Here is a 16,336-nt window from a genome sequence, read left to right on the forward strand (position 1 = left end):
AGCTATTCATATAAATCCGAAGACCCCGAGATGAGGGCTAGAACAAGATAGCAGAGAACACAATTCTTCAAATCCAAACATTCTTCCCACAACACTTCAGGAGGTTTTGTTTAGGAGAATCAATATATCCATACTCTTAATATTCACTGATGCTAACAAAAATCTAGTTGTACAAACCCTGGAAAACACATATTACTGTCAAAAAGCAACAGAGCCCAAACCCTGAAAGCCCCAAGAGGGGAGAACTGCACTAGAACTCTCTGATAACAATGTTTCCCCCCAAAACAATTTGTCAGTTCTGTCTTTGGCCTTGTTCCAAGTAGCTCAATTACCACAGTATCAAAAGGGTATAATTTTGAGGTGATTTCACCTGGAAAGGAAAACGCATTCTAAGTGCCACTGAGATAAAGTGAATACTAAAATTAATGAAAGAGGCCCACATAATAAATAACTCAGGGGAGACCCTATAAGACAAGGAACTGTGTATCAGGTAATCATTTCCGTTTCTTGGCCTCATCTCAAGACTAAGGTAACATATAATTCCTAAAACACCATCATTCCTAAGCCCTATACAAATTCTTGAACTGCATTTGTAAATATTCTTGAGCAAGATTTGCAAATGTCTTAAGAGTGGGTCCGTATCAAATGCCGGGTTCCCCTGCCCTACCTGGCCTTGCGAGGCGTATCAGGGAGATATACACATCATGGCAATCCCTTTCCTGAGGTATGATGAGTTGTATTATCTGAAAGTTCTTGCAGCGAATGAGCAGGGGGCATCCAGTCGCAGTTGTTGCCTGTTTTTCGATGGTGGAAATCTGACTATGAAGAATCTAGAACCAAAAGTTAATCTGGATAAGCACAAGTAACTAACGAATATAACAAGGAGTAACAAAAGCCTCTCAGCCACAAAGAAAACACTCCCCAACCTTCGGCTAGCTCCACACCTGCTAGTCAGATGACAAGAACTGAGATGTTCTGAGCAAGAAACAACTGTCTAAATTTACAATTTTATTTTTCAACACCAAGCTTTCTGATGTCCGAGATCATTATTTTGAAGCAAACAATTTAGCGTACGCATTTGCACAAGTCCAGGTAAGGGAATGTTTTGGTAGCCAAATGTTGAAGGCACTTAATAGCTAAAATTAAATAAGGTCGTGAGAATTTAGTAAAATAAACTTTTGCAATCAACAAAAGTTAGAGATGGCTCCGCTGGGAGGTACCACCAAGCTCCTTAATTCCACATGGGATGTTCAAGTTCAGTATCAACACGGGATTGTTGTTTTCTAAGCTGTTGGTGGTCAGGCAGCTGCAGAAGAAGAGATTTATTTTATTTTTTAATTAATACTTTTATTGACTGATCACAGTTGTACGTATTTGCAGAGTACAATGTAATGTTTTGATGTATGTATATGATGTAGAATGATTAAGTCAAGCTAACATATCCATCACCTTGCTTTCTTACCATTTTTTATGGCAAGACATTAGAAATTTACTCTCATAATTATTTTGAAATCTACATTGAGTATAGTTGCCCCATTGTACAACAGATCTCAAAACTTATTCCCCGTCTATCTGAAACTCTGTACCCTTCGGTCAACAACTCCTCATTCCCTTCCTCCCCACTCCACCATCAGCCTCCGTTAAAAACCATCCTTCCACTCTCTAAGGAAGAGGCTTATGTGGAGGGAACCATGCTGAAGCACATCTCTCTGGCCTTTGGGGAGGATCTCTGCTGGGTCTTCCAGGGGCAGCACTGTATTCTTTAGGTTTCCCCTCCACTGAGTAGTGCCTGCCCCCTTCTGCTAAACATGTGACTCTGCCCATGGCACACAGAAAGGGAAAATCTACAACGCAGGCATTCTGGTTCCAGTCATGAGGTCACGGTTGGGTTGCTGTAGAAAATAAGAGATATCTAATGGTTTCATTATTAAGCAACAGAAATACCCGGTGATGGAACTCCTCTAGCTTTTCTTTTTTTCTTTTTTAAATTATCAGAAAAGTGGAGATGACACAATGAAGTGACTGAACGGTTGCACCATGGGATCCTACAAATAAAGCATGTTGCAAAGAAAGTACCGCAGCATGAAAATGCTATGTCTGACCTACGGACGTTACTGAATCTCTACTTGACAGCAGTGACAGGAAGCTCCTGCATCTTCTGGCTGTCTCTAGGCCTGTCTTTGATGATGTCCACATAATTATGAATAAGTAGATCAAGTGGATATGTAGAAAAAAGGAAAGCACACATTCCAGAAACCGTCTCCTAAACACCCGACCACCAAAAGCCCACCTGCTCACCCTGAGGAGAAATGAAAGAATAGGGTCAAACCTTTTTACTTCAAATAATACAAAACGTGGAAAACCGAAAATAAGGAACTCATACGTACCCACGTCTCTTTTCTCGTGTCAGGTGTATTTTCCACGAATATGACGTGAGTAGCCGTCAAATACAAAGTACCCAGGGCTGCTTTTTTAGGAGATACTCGATCTACCAAGCGGACATTTTCAACCTAGAGAGATCGGTTTGATGGAAAGAGTTACAGTAAAGCAGAAGAGCCATTCACCAAACCAATAATAAGCAGGGAATCTCATACCTACTCCAAAACGCAATTTTCAGAATTTCCCCAATAATAAAAACCAAAGCATGCCCCCTTAAGTTAATTAGATCTCAGAATATGATTCTGTGTATCAAAAGATAAAAATTCACCAATGACTAAAATATGACTTTAAATGTACCACGAAAGATTTGTAGACCCTATTCTTTAAGGATACTCTGAGTTTCACATAGGTGAGCACTTTTATTTCATTGTAATTATATAAAATTTCTAATTTAAGGCAGAAAGCATATGCATTAAAGTCCTGAGTTCACACCACTCAGCTAAAATTCGAACTGTTAAAAGAAATTTCTGGAAACAATTTTTCTCAAGCATACATCTCTTAAGTGCAGAGCAATTCCAAGGATATGTGCATTGGGATAGTCCAACGTGAAATGTTACGGAAATGACGAGACAATCTCTACAGGGCAAGTGAAAAGTGAAACGATGATGATGACTCTACTAAGACAGAGGCACCATAACCTCCAGAACATTCCTGCAACGACCACAGGGCAAAGCAATCCTGCTACTGCCAAGGATCAACCCCCTGCAGAGAAACACTGACTCATCAACAATGGTATCGGCTTCCACGACGCAGCTTAGGGACAGATGCACTGTGCTCGCTCCATTCTTCAGTCTAATATAGAAGCTGGGGTCCTGGTTGAGTTTGGGAGCCTGAGACTCTCGTCTGCTCCAGGGGAGGGGCAGACCTCACGAACATTCCTCAGGACATCAGGAGCAGACGGCGCTCAAGACATTCCCTGGCTCCAGTCTCCTCCAAGCCCTCGCAGCCAAACCAGCCTTCCAGGAATTGCGTCCCATCTCACTCCCTCCCAATTTCCAGAGATGCATGGAGATCAATAAAGAATTAGGTATCATAAACATTTTTTAGTCATGCAATTTACTCTGGGGTGTTACAAAATCCCTGAGGCCTTGTGAATGTCTACGTATATTAAAAGATATTCATTCTAAAACAGTGTCCCTCACCTACCAGCTTATGGTTTTTAAAAGTGTTTCTTTTGTCACTGATAGGCTACACATTCTTTCTTGTGGTTATCCATCATGGTGTGTCTTTCATAAACGGTCTTCATACCACTGGTTTGCTTTCCCACAGGGTGATGATCATTTCCTATATACTCATAAAAACTGTTCATATAGCGAGGCTAGTAGCCCACAGCCCAATTTTTGTTGTGTGTTTTATAACTGCCTCTTTACCAAATTTTTTATTGGTTCTAATAATTTTCCAGTAAGGTCTCTCAAATGCTCTCAGTAGGCAGGAATATTTTCTGTAACAATTTCTTGCTTCCTTTCTGGCGTTTATCTCTTTTTTGCCCCACGTTTAATGGCATTAACTGGAATCTTCCAAGCAACAGCAAAGAGCATGGTGACAGCAGTCACTCTTGCATTGTTTTTTGTTTTTTCAATAGCTTTACTAGTCAAAAGCAATTTTGAAGATATAAAGGGAAAAAAAGAAATGAAAAAAAAACAGTGAGGGAAACACCAACAGCACAATTTCCCGGTGATGTATAACAACAAAAGAAATAAGTAATAAACATTAAAATCCAGTTTTCTGAGAAATGCCGTGAAGGCAAAGAGCACTGTCCAAAAGGCCACCTCCTGGTTTACACTAAGATAGTCAGAACAACCCAAAATGAAATGAATCTCAAAGTTTTGGTACCATCTTGAAGCCGCACTGGTTCAAAACCTCTGCCTCACTGTTTGGCTGACTTAATTCTATCTCTTCCATACATACAGTAAGCCATATACAGCACATAGTATGAGGCCTCCTTTATGCTTGGAGAGATAACACTCAGGAAAATACAGACTTCTGGAGACAAAATTATTGCAACTCATTTGCATGTGTCTACAAAACTTTAATTAAGACACAACAAAGTATTCATGCACTGAAAATGACATTTAATCTATGCAAAAGATATTACTATGTATTATTAATTTTATGCAAAAGATATTACTATATATTTTTAATTCTCGGGTATACATTTTTCACATTCTGATATTTCTGAAAGTGGGATACATCTTACAATTAATGTGTAAGAAGCCACTGTGTCATCTGTTTGGCAGTGCTTTTTCTTTCTTTGTGGTACATAAAATCTTGGTGCCTCTTACCATGGCTGATATCTTAGATTTGTTGAAATCTGGTAAACTTATACTGTTTGGCATTTAAGTGATCATTGAAGCCACGGGACTGCAGAAAAGTCTGACCCAGGGAGAGCAGGTAAGAGTGAGACAAGATCTGAGAAAAATCCAAAGCATAAAGGTCTGATGGTAAAGGAGGAATCCGAAAAGCACACTAGAAAGGAACGGCCAGAAAGAAGGAAAATCAAGAGATTTTGCTCTCAAGGGCACGGCAGAGGGACTGTTTTAAGAGAGAGGGAGTGTTTATGTCCAATAGACCAGAACTGTAAATTGCAGTTGGACTCAGGTACGTGGAAGGCACTGGTGCTCTTAGCAGGGGTGGTCCTGGGAGCGTTGGAACGGGAAGCATAACCTTGAGGCACAAACTCACAGGCACTGAAAACGTAAAGTAATGTCTCTTTGTGGAAGTGAGGTTGTGATGGGATAGAAGGCAGAGGCAGGAAGCCTGACCCTTCAAACTCCACCCTACAGCAGCAGCAGAACACCGCATGGTAAGAGCTTTTCAGAGGCAGCTGGCCAGGCACGACATTTTATAGGCAGAAGCCTATTAGTGTCACCGAGAAGAGCATCTGCCCCTATGACACACACTCGAAATAAAACGACCCATTAGGAGGGATTTGTGAGAAACACAGTTTAAAGGATTAGAAAAAGGAGATGAGGATCACCGGGCAAGGATCTGCTTATCCTGCTCGTGCTAGAAGTTTCCCCAGTCCTGCAATGCTTCCTTCCCCAGCCTTTAGAACTGGCCCCTTTAAAAATGATGGAACTTGTATTTATTTATTTCATGTTTAAAAATTCAGATATGTAAAAGGAAGAAAAGAAAATCACCCCTAGAGCCACAATCCAAACACAAGCACTGTTAATCTTCTAGTGTTTTTAAGAAAATATCTACACCTCATTTTAAGTGTTATTTTTTTTTTTCTAATTAGGTAATAAAATGCCAGAGGAAGGAGTCACAAGGGATGGAGTGAAAACACCTAATCCAACCTGTCTGAAGTCACTTGCTTTATCACAGTACAACCCTTCCTTTGCCACATCTTCAGGACAGCTGGGTATCTACCACAATCCCTCGATGGTTTGTGGGAGGGGAGTGTAATTGGGGAAGAGGTGTGTGCACCTGTAGCTGTGTCGTGGGACAGAGATGCATTAGTGGATGGTGAAACAATCTAACAAGCTAATACAAATTCAGAAGCAGAAGATTATGCCAGCGGTGACCATGAAAATGCAAACCTCCATGGGAGCTGGCAGAAATGCTGGAGAAAGCTTTGGGCTTCTGAAGGGAAGAGAATGGAGGTGTTCAAAATAACTCTGCCAACATTTCACGGATCAGGTGAATCCCAGCTGCCGTTCGGTTTACATAAAAATTACCAAAATGACAACCAATAATAAAAACAGTAACAAATATTTTTAGAGTACTTATTCTATGCCACTGTGCTGTCAATTTGCATGTCTGACCTCAATTAATCTCCACAATAACCCCATGAGGTACGTTCCTACGTAATTCCCATTTCACAGTTCTGTTTAGAGACTTCACAAATTTCCCAAAGTCACGCAGGGAATCGGCGACAAGGCTCAGCCTAGAGCCAAGATCCCTCTAACTGCAAAGCCCAAGCTCATCACCCACCGTGGCTGTGGCTCTTATAAACGCCTTGAGGTCACTCTGTTACTGTTATCCAAAATTCATGTGTTTGGCATAATCAGTTAGCAATCGTTTTAAGCAATTTTATACATAAAATTAGTATTTGAAAACAGAATGCTTTAAGACAAAATTACACTGTAAAACCATATTCGAAAGCCACTATCAGAATATTATTCTTTGAGATAAACCCAAAGACAAAAGGATTGGGAATGGGATGCAAGAGCTCAAACATTGGCAAGAGGAGACTTGCAGGAGTCTTGAAACTAATAAAAGAGAGAACACGAAGTATCTAACTCCATTCAACAAGATGCCCATGTGTAGCACTGTGTTCGGTTCTGAGAAGAGAAATGAGGAGTAAGATAGTCTTTGTCTATCCTTGAGAATCTCACAAATTCAATGGAAAAGACTGTGCCCCATCTAATGTCTTCTTTATTGCCATCCCTCCTCTGTTGGGGTTAGACTGACAGGGAAGAAAGGTTTCATCGTCTTTTCTAGGCCAAGGCTGAAAAGCTTCAGTTGAAACACTGGGTTCCACCATAGCACCGCCAGGTCTGAAACAGGCCACCCGGCTACAGGACACAGGTCCTTCTTGGTCCTTTCCTCGCCGCCTGGCAGTCAGGAGGACTTTGTAAATCACTAAGAGACAGAGCCTCTCTTTGACAGCTCCCCACTGCACCACTTCCTAATTTCAATCTTAATAGACTATGGGCCTTTACTTTCTACCCTGCAGGTCGAATACTGGACTGCTGAACATTTTGGGTTCCAGCATCATCTCAGACTATCTGGGTAAGTAAAGCTACTGAACAAGGAATCTAAAGTTCAGCGCAGGGTTACCATTCACTGAAAAGGACAGAAGAAAAAGCAATGGCAGTGGCCACAGGCTTTTCTTGGGTCCAAGACCAAGTCCTCAATACCATATAAATTAGGCTGAAGGTCACTGTCAATCATTTGGGGGAAGAGATCCAGAGACTGCTTAACGTGGAGAAATCAGAATGCCCGCAGCTGCCAAAACCTATGACAAGTTTATGTTCTAATCTAAGAAAAGCAGCTAGATAAATAGTTTGTCGTGCTAAATTTGGTATCATGACATTTTCTAACTCTACCAACACGAAAAGGCAAGTATTTGTCTGCCCATCAGGAGGCCTGGGCTCTGGTTCTGAAACTGAACTGTAGGGTGTGGGCAGTTGAGGCACTTGCTCTGCATCTTGACTTCCATAAAGGATCTAAAGGGTCCTTAATGTCTCCCTCCGATCTACAGGCTGCAGTTCTGACTCAGTGGTACTTTACAGACTACCTGGAAAGACATCAAATAGCAACTGTGCAATAGCATTATTGCATTAATGCATGCAATAATGATTCAAAATTAAATTCCCAGGGAATTAAGCCACTCAGTAACGTGGTTGGCCAACAAAACTCTTGTGATTTACTAAGGAAAGGAAGGACCAGCCTCAGCGACAACAATGCTGCAACAGTCTCTGCAACTGGTCCAGAGGCTGCACCAGTATCCAGTGTTCTAGCCCCAAAGGAAAGCCCAGAGCATCCTAAGCCCAAGCACCCCAGCCCACCAGCTTGGGGGAGGAAGCTGCCCAGCCACATGGGCTCTTTTTCATTCTCCGGTCTCCCTTCCCCATCCTGAGCTCTTCTTCTCCTTTTTGTGTCTTTTGGAGAGTTAGGAAATGACTAGCCAGGAATTCCGGAGCACTTGGTAAGACTTTCTGAGTGACTTCTACCTCTCACAATTAAGTATCATTTGGTTTTAAGTCCAAATTAACAAAGTGTCTTACTGTGGTATTAAAGACAAAACCTTCTGGTTGACTTTTTAAAATAAATGACATCCGATGAAATCTTAGGTATTATATTTTATCTTAATGCCATAAAATTGTGAAAGAAAATGTTACTTAAAAAGTATGTTCATATCAGAATGCCAACCTGATTCCAAATACATAATATTTTAAAACCTATTTAGCCATCCATCCATCCATCTTGTTTTTTTGCTTTTTTTTTTTTCAGTCTTTAGTGCAGGTATTGAGGCTACATACAGACGGATCAGACCAATCTGGCTTCTTAGTGCCGCCCCATGAAATGCCCACCCCACTGGTCAGAAAGTAGCTGAGTGGTAAGGACAACTTGTGCAGAAACAAAACCTGAGACCATTACCATAATGAGAAGCTAAAGGTGTAGGCACCGTCCATTCTTCCTAAATGTTCTTCAGTCGTGGGCAGAACGTGTTATACATGAGCCACGTGCAGGTCAGGCGTAAAACACAGAAATGTGCATTGATATCGCCCTTTACAATACACGGGGGTTAATGCAGTTCAATTAACTGTGCGGTAATGAGCACAGGGATTAGGAAAGAGAGGTGAGAGCCCAGGTCGGGGCTGTAGGGGACACCCTCGGTGCCAATGGATCAGCTGCAGGGACGAACTACAGGAGAGCAGCTGCTGTGGCTCTGAGACCTGGGACCAGGTAAGGGACACCCCCTTACAGTAAGAGGGTGCTGCAGCTGGATTCAGAGTCTGATTGGGTGGCTGGTCCCCGGTGTGGAGGCTATTTCACCTATAAGCAGTGGCCATCCCCCCAGTCTCCACCTTACCAACTGCTGGTGTCGAATAGGGGCAATCCAGGACTATATGTGCAGAAAAGTTGATAGTAAAGAGGGCCATAGAATTGTGGCAGATTCCTTTTAAGTTTGGAAGAAAGGTGGTAATATTGTAACAACAGCAGCAATACTTTCACCATTTACCAAGCAACTACTGAGCGTCAGATACTGTCCTAGGTGTTGTCTATATGCTATTCCAGCCTCAGCTGAGAGACTCGCATACTCCCTCCCACAGGCAGTAAAAGAAAAGCACATAAAGAGTCAATCAATTGAGTTGCTCGAGGGCTCACAGCTAGGAAGTGGCAGAGCCAGATTCAAAACCAGAAGTGTCTACCGCCCTGGACCTCTCCCATACTTCACCTCTTCAGTCTAGGCCTCAGATTGCAAATTAAGGAAAAGCATCATTGCTCAAAAGTCTACCCTCTTCCTCTCTGAAATTTCAATTACAGAGTGATACGTTCAACAAATTAAAAGCTTTGGCTAATGCTAAAGGATTGGTAATTTGGTGCAAAGCAGCTTGGTTGGCCATTTTCAGCCCCTACCAGCTTGCTTTGTCTTGTCTGGAGGGGCAAAGCCCCAGGGTCGATCTGAAGGGCCTGGTTCCCCTGTGGTGCCAGGATTTTCTGGGCAGAGCCTTGAGATGCTCAAGGGCATGTTTCATATCACAAGGTGCGATGGCCGCCTGCCGTTTGAGGGGACCCATTTCAGGAACCAAGACTCACTTCTAACCAGCCACACATTAATTATAGAAACGTCTACATGATTAGAAATTCTGAAGTGTTTTTATGTATGGCAGGTGTCCCTGCCTGTATGATGGTTGCTAAGCAAGATGTTTCACTCCTGAGCTCCTGGGCAATGAATAATCCCACCTATGAGCAATTGCATGTGTAAGAGAGGGGAAAAAAGCCTATATCTCAGTAGTTATTAACAAACAGTAATTATTAATGCACAAAGCCATAACAGAGACTTCAGAATTTTATTTCTGGCTCCCACCTCATGTCCGTGACTTCAGTTCCCCTGTGTCAAAGGAGTAGTGACGACAGAGCGTGCAACATAGACTCCCTGATTACACTGGCAAAGTACGTTAACAGACAAGAAAATCTAAAGTAGTAACAAATTGTTCAGACCATTTACAATTGCTAGTATCTCTTATAATGACAGAAAAAGCATTTAATTTTTTCAATTTAGAAACAAAGCACTTTTTTTTCCCTACTTACATAAAGTCACTTAAACAAATAAAAGGAAGTAGCCATGAGGTTTCAGGAGTTGTTTTATAGAGCCTTTTGGTAGCGAAATCAGGAACATCAATCCTTTTCCCAAAAGGAGGATTTAATCTGTCTAAAACTAAAAAACCAACGAAAGTCCTTTCCCAGGACCATTTTATTCAGAGGTCAGAGATTGGAGAAGAACTGAGGGAAAGGCAAAAATCACAGAGCATAATCCAAGGAAATGCATGACACAAAACCAGAGGAAACAGAGATTCTGCCCTTCATGAAATCCTTTGGTACAACACTGAAAAATGCTCGTGGGATACACGCCCTGGGATGGATCTGGGGTACATGAAAAGAATCCTATTTTCAAGCTGCCTAAAAAAGTTAACTCTTTTAAAAATGCATGCTGCTATACAGCTATTTCCAAAACATAGTTAATATAGTCAGAAATAACACAAAGCAAGCTACCTGTGAAAGAACCCTATGAAAACTAGACAGCTGCTGTGTGTCAATTTCGTCCCTTTTAATTGAAATGATTTATTAGTTAATTCTGTTAATTTGCTGAGCTGGCCTGCTCTGTGTCAGGCACCCTGAATACCTATCACAAGGCTCCTAATTAGTAACACTGCCCGCAGATTATCTAACTCCACCTCTATCTGATAGGACTCTTCTAGGAGCAAGAGACAGAAATCTCAACCTCATACGGCTTAAGCCCAAAGAGATTTTATTGGATTATATATCTACAAAGGGCAGCAAGGAGGGCTGGCTTCAGACTGGTCAGGGGTTCAAAACACCCAGCTCCTCACCCTTCAACTCCAAAGCAGGCCGCCCTCTCAGCTGGCCTTGGGCTGGCCCTCTGCTCACGATGGCCCCGTCTCCTACCACATCCATGGCCAGTGGAGAAGAATATCAGCTGCTCTCCTGGCCACCCAAGTGAAGTCTCACTGCATTCCACTGGGTCACCTGTTTATCCTTAAACCACTCAGTGCGCTCACGAAATGGCACGATTTGGTGGCCGGATTGGTGGTACATGACATACCAAGAACACACAGACTGAGCACAGAGCAGGCATGGCCGGGGAGAGTGACCATGGGCAGCCAAAGCCCAGCACACATCTGCCACACAGTCTGTTCCCTCCCTCAGTTGCCACCCACAGTCATCCAACACACACCTTGGTGATGTCACTCTCTATTCAGAGCCACAGTGGCTCTGCACTGCTGCTGATGGGGCCTTCCACAATCTAGGAACCTTACCTGCTGGGCAGGCTCCTCCTTCCCTTCCCAAAACAATCACCAGTCTCATGTGATAGATCATTCTTCAAAGGTACATTGACAGACCAGAATCTATGCTGTGAAGATCATCCTTCATTCTGTGTCTTCCTCTGTCAGCACCTAGTTAGCCTGGAGAGACCACATCTTCAACCTCACCTCCTCAGGCACCAGCATTTCTCTGGACAGAGCCAGTTTCAGGCAGGTTAGCTAATGTAGGACGGTTCGGATTTGGAAAGACTAAGACCCAGTTTGAAACAGACTCACAATCCAAGGGGTTTAGACAGACCCAGGGGTAGATACTGGTAGAAAAGTTCATCCTAGTTATCTTTCTTTTTTTTTTTTTTTAAGAGATGGGGTTTCTCTCTGTCACCAGGTTGGCATGCAGTGGTGGCATGATCATAGCTCACTGCATCCTCAAACTCCTGGGCTCAAGCAATATTCCTGCCTCAGCCTCCCAAGTAGCTGGGACTACAGGTGTGCACAGACACCCCTGGATAATTTTTAAATTTTGTGTAGAGACAGGGTCTCGCTATGTTGCCCAGGTTGGTCTCGAACTCCTGGCCTCAAGCTATCCTCTCACCTTGGCTTCCCAAAGTGCTGGGATTACAGGCATGAGCCACTGTGCCCAGCTCATCTTAGTAATCTTGACACAGCTTTCAAAAGTAAGGGGGAAAAGGACAGATGGCATGTCCAGACTATTTTGTTATGCTTGTCAAAAAGACATTAAAAATGAATAAAAATCTTGGAATTACATGCATGTTAGAAGGATTTTTAGTGTATCAGCTTCCAAAGTGAACAATCTATATACTTCCCAAGTTGCTGGAAAATTCAGTCCCTCCTCCACATGGGAAATAAGGTACTTAATACATATTTTCTATAGATTTTTGAGCCACCTGCAAATCTCCAAAAAATTCCTACATATAAGGTTATATGCTATCTGTAAAAAATACAGGCTTAGAGAAATTTGCATTTAAAAGAAGAAAAATAAATCGGTCAAACTTCCTATATAGATAAGGATTCTTTTATCTCTAGCTTAGGTCAGGGTAAAGAAAATATCTTGGTGATTTTGGATAGCCTTGAGTGTCTGTAAACGGGCAGGTTGTTGAGTTCCACCTGCCTACATGATTGTTAAAACAGTAGATTTGACTAACATTTAACTAACTTTTTAAAATTATCTTGGGAGGGATAATAAAGCTAAAATAGTTAGCAACACAGAGCCATAGCTACTTAAGCAATAAGAGGGCTGGAAATTCTTGGAAAAGGCAGGGAAGAGAAAAGGGAGTCCATTTTTTGCTCAGAAGAAACTACAAACGTTATGCCAGCAGCCAACTCTCATAAATAAAATGTCAGGCACTTGAGAGTTTTGCACAGGGCCCATATAATTTATTTTGGTAGGATGACCCTGGATGTGTAGGCTTAAAAGAACAGGCGCTATGGAACAAGAGGACAGACTCAGGATTTATTTCAACACCACCTTAAAATAACCTCGACCAAAAATACCATTTTCAACAAGTGCAAATAAGAGAAATAGAGGGGAAAAGATGTTAAAAGGAAAATAAATTAAAACCAGATGCTGGGCCCATTGCAACTCAAAGAATACATGTCGACCTATTAAAGACAGTTGGGTTAAAAACAATAAAGTCATTTAAAAAAAAAATAAAGTAGTATTAGAAGAATAAGACCTTGCTTTGAAGCAATACAGAAAGTCCAAGGCTTATTTGATGATGATGATGATTTTCCTCCAAAAATATTTCTGAAATGATTCTGAATTTGACATATTTTTTGACAAAGGCACTAACAGCAAAGGACGAAACCATCTACTCATACAGCTCTTTGGGAACTATGGGAAAACATTTTTCCAAGGGCAAGTTGTGCCAAATGGAACTTACTCCCTGTGCAAAGAGAAGAGACAGCCCAGGCGGAGACAGAAGCAAGTTTTCTGCTCCCTGCCTTCCCACCAACCACGCCTGGCAAGCATCAGTGCCAGGGGACGAAGGGCTACAGTGCGTCCACCCAGGGCAAGGCCAGCTTCCAGCTCATTTAAACATCCCCACGCCCCACTCCTGGGCTCCAAAGCCTCCAGGGACAGACCGCATCTTCGCCAACCCGTTTCTCTTTCTTCTCTTGCAGTACAGCCCTCAAGAGTCCTCCGTTACCATTCTGGGAAATGAGGATAAAGCAGAATAGAACGCCTTGCAGATGCAATGATGTGGAGGTCTCTTCTGTGGCCCAGTAAGCAAAGCTACACTACTGCCTGTCACGATGCAGTCTGAGGGTACCAAGAATGGAGAGGATGCCCCTCTCCCAGCACCGCATGTTCCCCTCTGGCCTGACACCCAAGATCCGCCTCCTCAAGACCACCTTTCCTCAACTACCCCAGTCCGCTGCGATCATTTGCTATTCTTTGAATTGCTGTGACATCTCTGGGCATTGCTATTTGTTTTCCACTTATCCTACACTGCCTTATTCCATGCTGATACTTGCATTGCGCCGCTCTAATTGTTACCAAGAGCATACGTTCTCCAGGAAAGCACTAGTTATTTTATGTCCAGTATTCTCTGCAGCACAGTGAACAATACTAGACACACGGTTACACCAGAACCGTGGAAAGAAAGAAAAAGGACTCACAGTCCTTGGCTTATTGGCTTCCTGAGACCACAGACTATCACAAAGATTTCAGAGCAAGATCCTTAAGGACAGGCACCACGTTTTTTCATCTTTGTGTGTTAATGCATCTTTGTATCCTAATACCTAGCACATGTGCTAAATCTTTGACCAATGAGTGAAAATTAACAATCCTATGTCAAAATCAAAGTATGTGAGGGCTTGTAGGTAGAATTAGGTATGATTAACCAGGAATGCTTTATTATTGAATTTGAATTTTCAGACAGGAAGGTAAGGAATATTCAATTGTGGAAGATGTTGCAAGTACAGAAAACAATGAACAGAGACAAAAGGAGTAAAGCAGAACTTCATGTGCAAACGTGAAAAGTGTCGTATAAGCAAAACGGAGAGAATACTACAGGATGAGAAGAAACAAGGCTGTTGAAAGACATCAAAGCTTGGACACCAAGTCACATTGAACCGTTTCATTTATTCATTCATTCAAGAAATATTCACTGTGCTCCTCTCTGCTGTACCAGACAGCATTCTGGGTGCTGGGGACCCATGAATAGGCAAGACAAAGTCACTGCTAACATGAAGCTTGCATTTTGTTTGGGAGTGGGAGGGCTGGGAAATAGGCAATAAACAAAGAAGTGAACACACACACACACACACACACACACATGCCAGAAGATTCCCATGGAGGACGTTAAAGCAGGATAAGAAGCTGGGTAAGAAAGGGGCAGCAGGGTGTCTGGGAAAGTCTTCTCCAATAAATGATTAGATATTTCAGTAGAGAACCAAGCAAGAGAGCCAGCCATGGGGGTATGTGGAGAAAGAGCATTCTAGGCAGAAAGAACCACAGATGAAAAGGCCCTGCACAGGAACAGCTTGGGTGTGTTCAAGGGTCTACAAGGAGGTGAGGATATCTTGGACCAGAGTCTGCGAGGGGAGAGGAGTACCAATGAGGTGCCCCAGGTAGCCAGGCTAACCTTGTAGGGCCTTGCAGGACAAAGCTACTGTGACTTGGGCTTTCACCCTGAATGGGATAGGAAGCAACTGGGAAGGTTTACAGGGGAAGGACAGCAGGATCTGGGAAATAAATCTTCAAAACATGTAAGACTTTCTAAGGTCTTGGCTTACAGTGATTGCACATCCGTTGTTTTTAAAGAATTGCAGTATTACTTTTGTTTAATTCTTTACTACAATGTAGGTTCCATGAAACGAGGGCCCCTGTCTATCTTGTTCATCATTGGATCTCCAGGCCCTAAAACACAGAGGAAGCACTCAAAGAATATTTGTTGAATGTACAAGTGAATGAATAAATGCATGAATAGCATCTTTGAATCTATCCCCTTAGCTCAAAAGGCAGACTCCCTTTCTTAAACTCCCACTACTCAAACTGGCTGAACGGTTCACTGCAACTTGCACAGTTCAACTGCACCTTGAATGTTCTAAATAACTCGTGCTTTGCTACATGCCCTAAGGAATAAAACTACTTCTTTCATAGCTTGGCAATAAATTCATTTCTCCGGGAATCTGTGATAAGCAGTGTTTTAATAAACGAAAAAGAGGAGAAAAGTAAACATATGATTTTTATAAAGTTGCCATAGCCTGTCACAAAACTTTAAGTGGAGGTTATTTTTAAACTATTTTAAATGGCTGTGGGACGAAGGGTTGGGTTTATGTCCTGGGAAGTACTTTAGTACTTTTACTCCCAGAGGCTTCAACTAGCTGTCCACCAGGGGAAAGGGCACTAGAAAAAATAGTTTCGACTGTTCCTGGCCTAAGAAATATGGTACAACATGAGCCACTTGGACTCCCTCTGAGTGCAGTGTAAGAATACAAAACTAACCATCACACGGACGAAGTCACGGAATCTTGGGTGTCTGGTCAAGAGGTTTAATTTCATGCATATTTTACAGCTTGTCCTGTTCAGAATGGAAAAAACCAATAAAAATAAGCCTTAAAGAGGGATGAGAAAAATATACTTACATCTGTTCTATGAAAATAAGCCTTCCGGACACTGTTTTGCCTACAGGGATATAACAGAAGCAGTAACCAAACCTGATCAGTTACTAACTAACTGAGTTCAATGAGGAAATGTTGAAATTTACTAATAAGTAATGGCTACAGTGGATATACACAGGACGTTACAGTTTCATGTCTTTATCATTCCTAACAAGCATATAAATGTTTCCAGGTGTATAATATCTTAATTGCATCCTTTAAAAAGCTTTCAGGGTGATACAAATGTTACC

At 42.2% G+C, this 16,336-nt stretch overlaps 1 protein-coding gene across 1 annotated transcript in view; it reads right to left on the minus strand.

Moving 5' to 3' along the window:
• Positions 1-16,336, minus strand: part of MTMR7 (myotubularin related protein 7) — a 108,361-nt gene that overhangs the window by 78,431 nt on the left and 13,594 nt on the right. The window contains exons 2-3 of the mRNA XM_012662905.1: positions 2,388-2,510; positions 668-830 (exon numbers count right to left, since the gene is read on the minus strand). Of these exons, the coding sequence (XP_012518359.1) occupies positions 668-830; positions 2,388-2,510 (286 nt within the window). The remainder of the gene's footprint in view (positions 1-667; positions 831-2,387; positions 2,511-16,336) is intronic.

Source organism: Propithecus coquereli, unplaced genomic scaffold (assembly GCF_000956105.1).
Source record: "Propithecus coquereli isolate 6110/MARCELLA unplaced genomic scaffold, Pcoq_1.0 Scaffold79, whole genome shotgun sequence".
Taxonomy (NCBI): domain Eukaryota; kingdom Metazoa; phylum Chordata; class Mammalia; order Primates; family Indriidae; genus Propithecus; species Propithecus coquereli.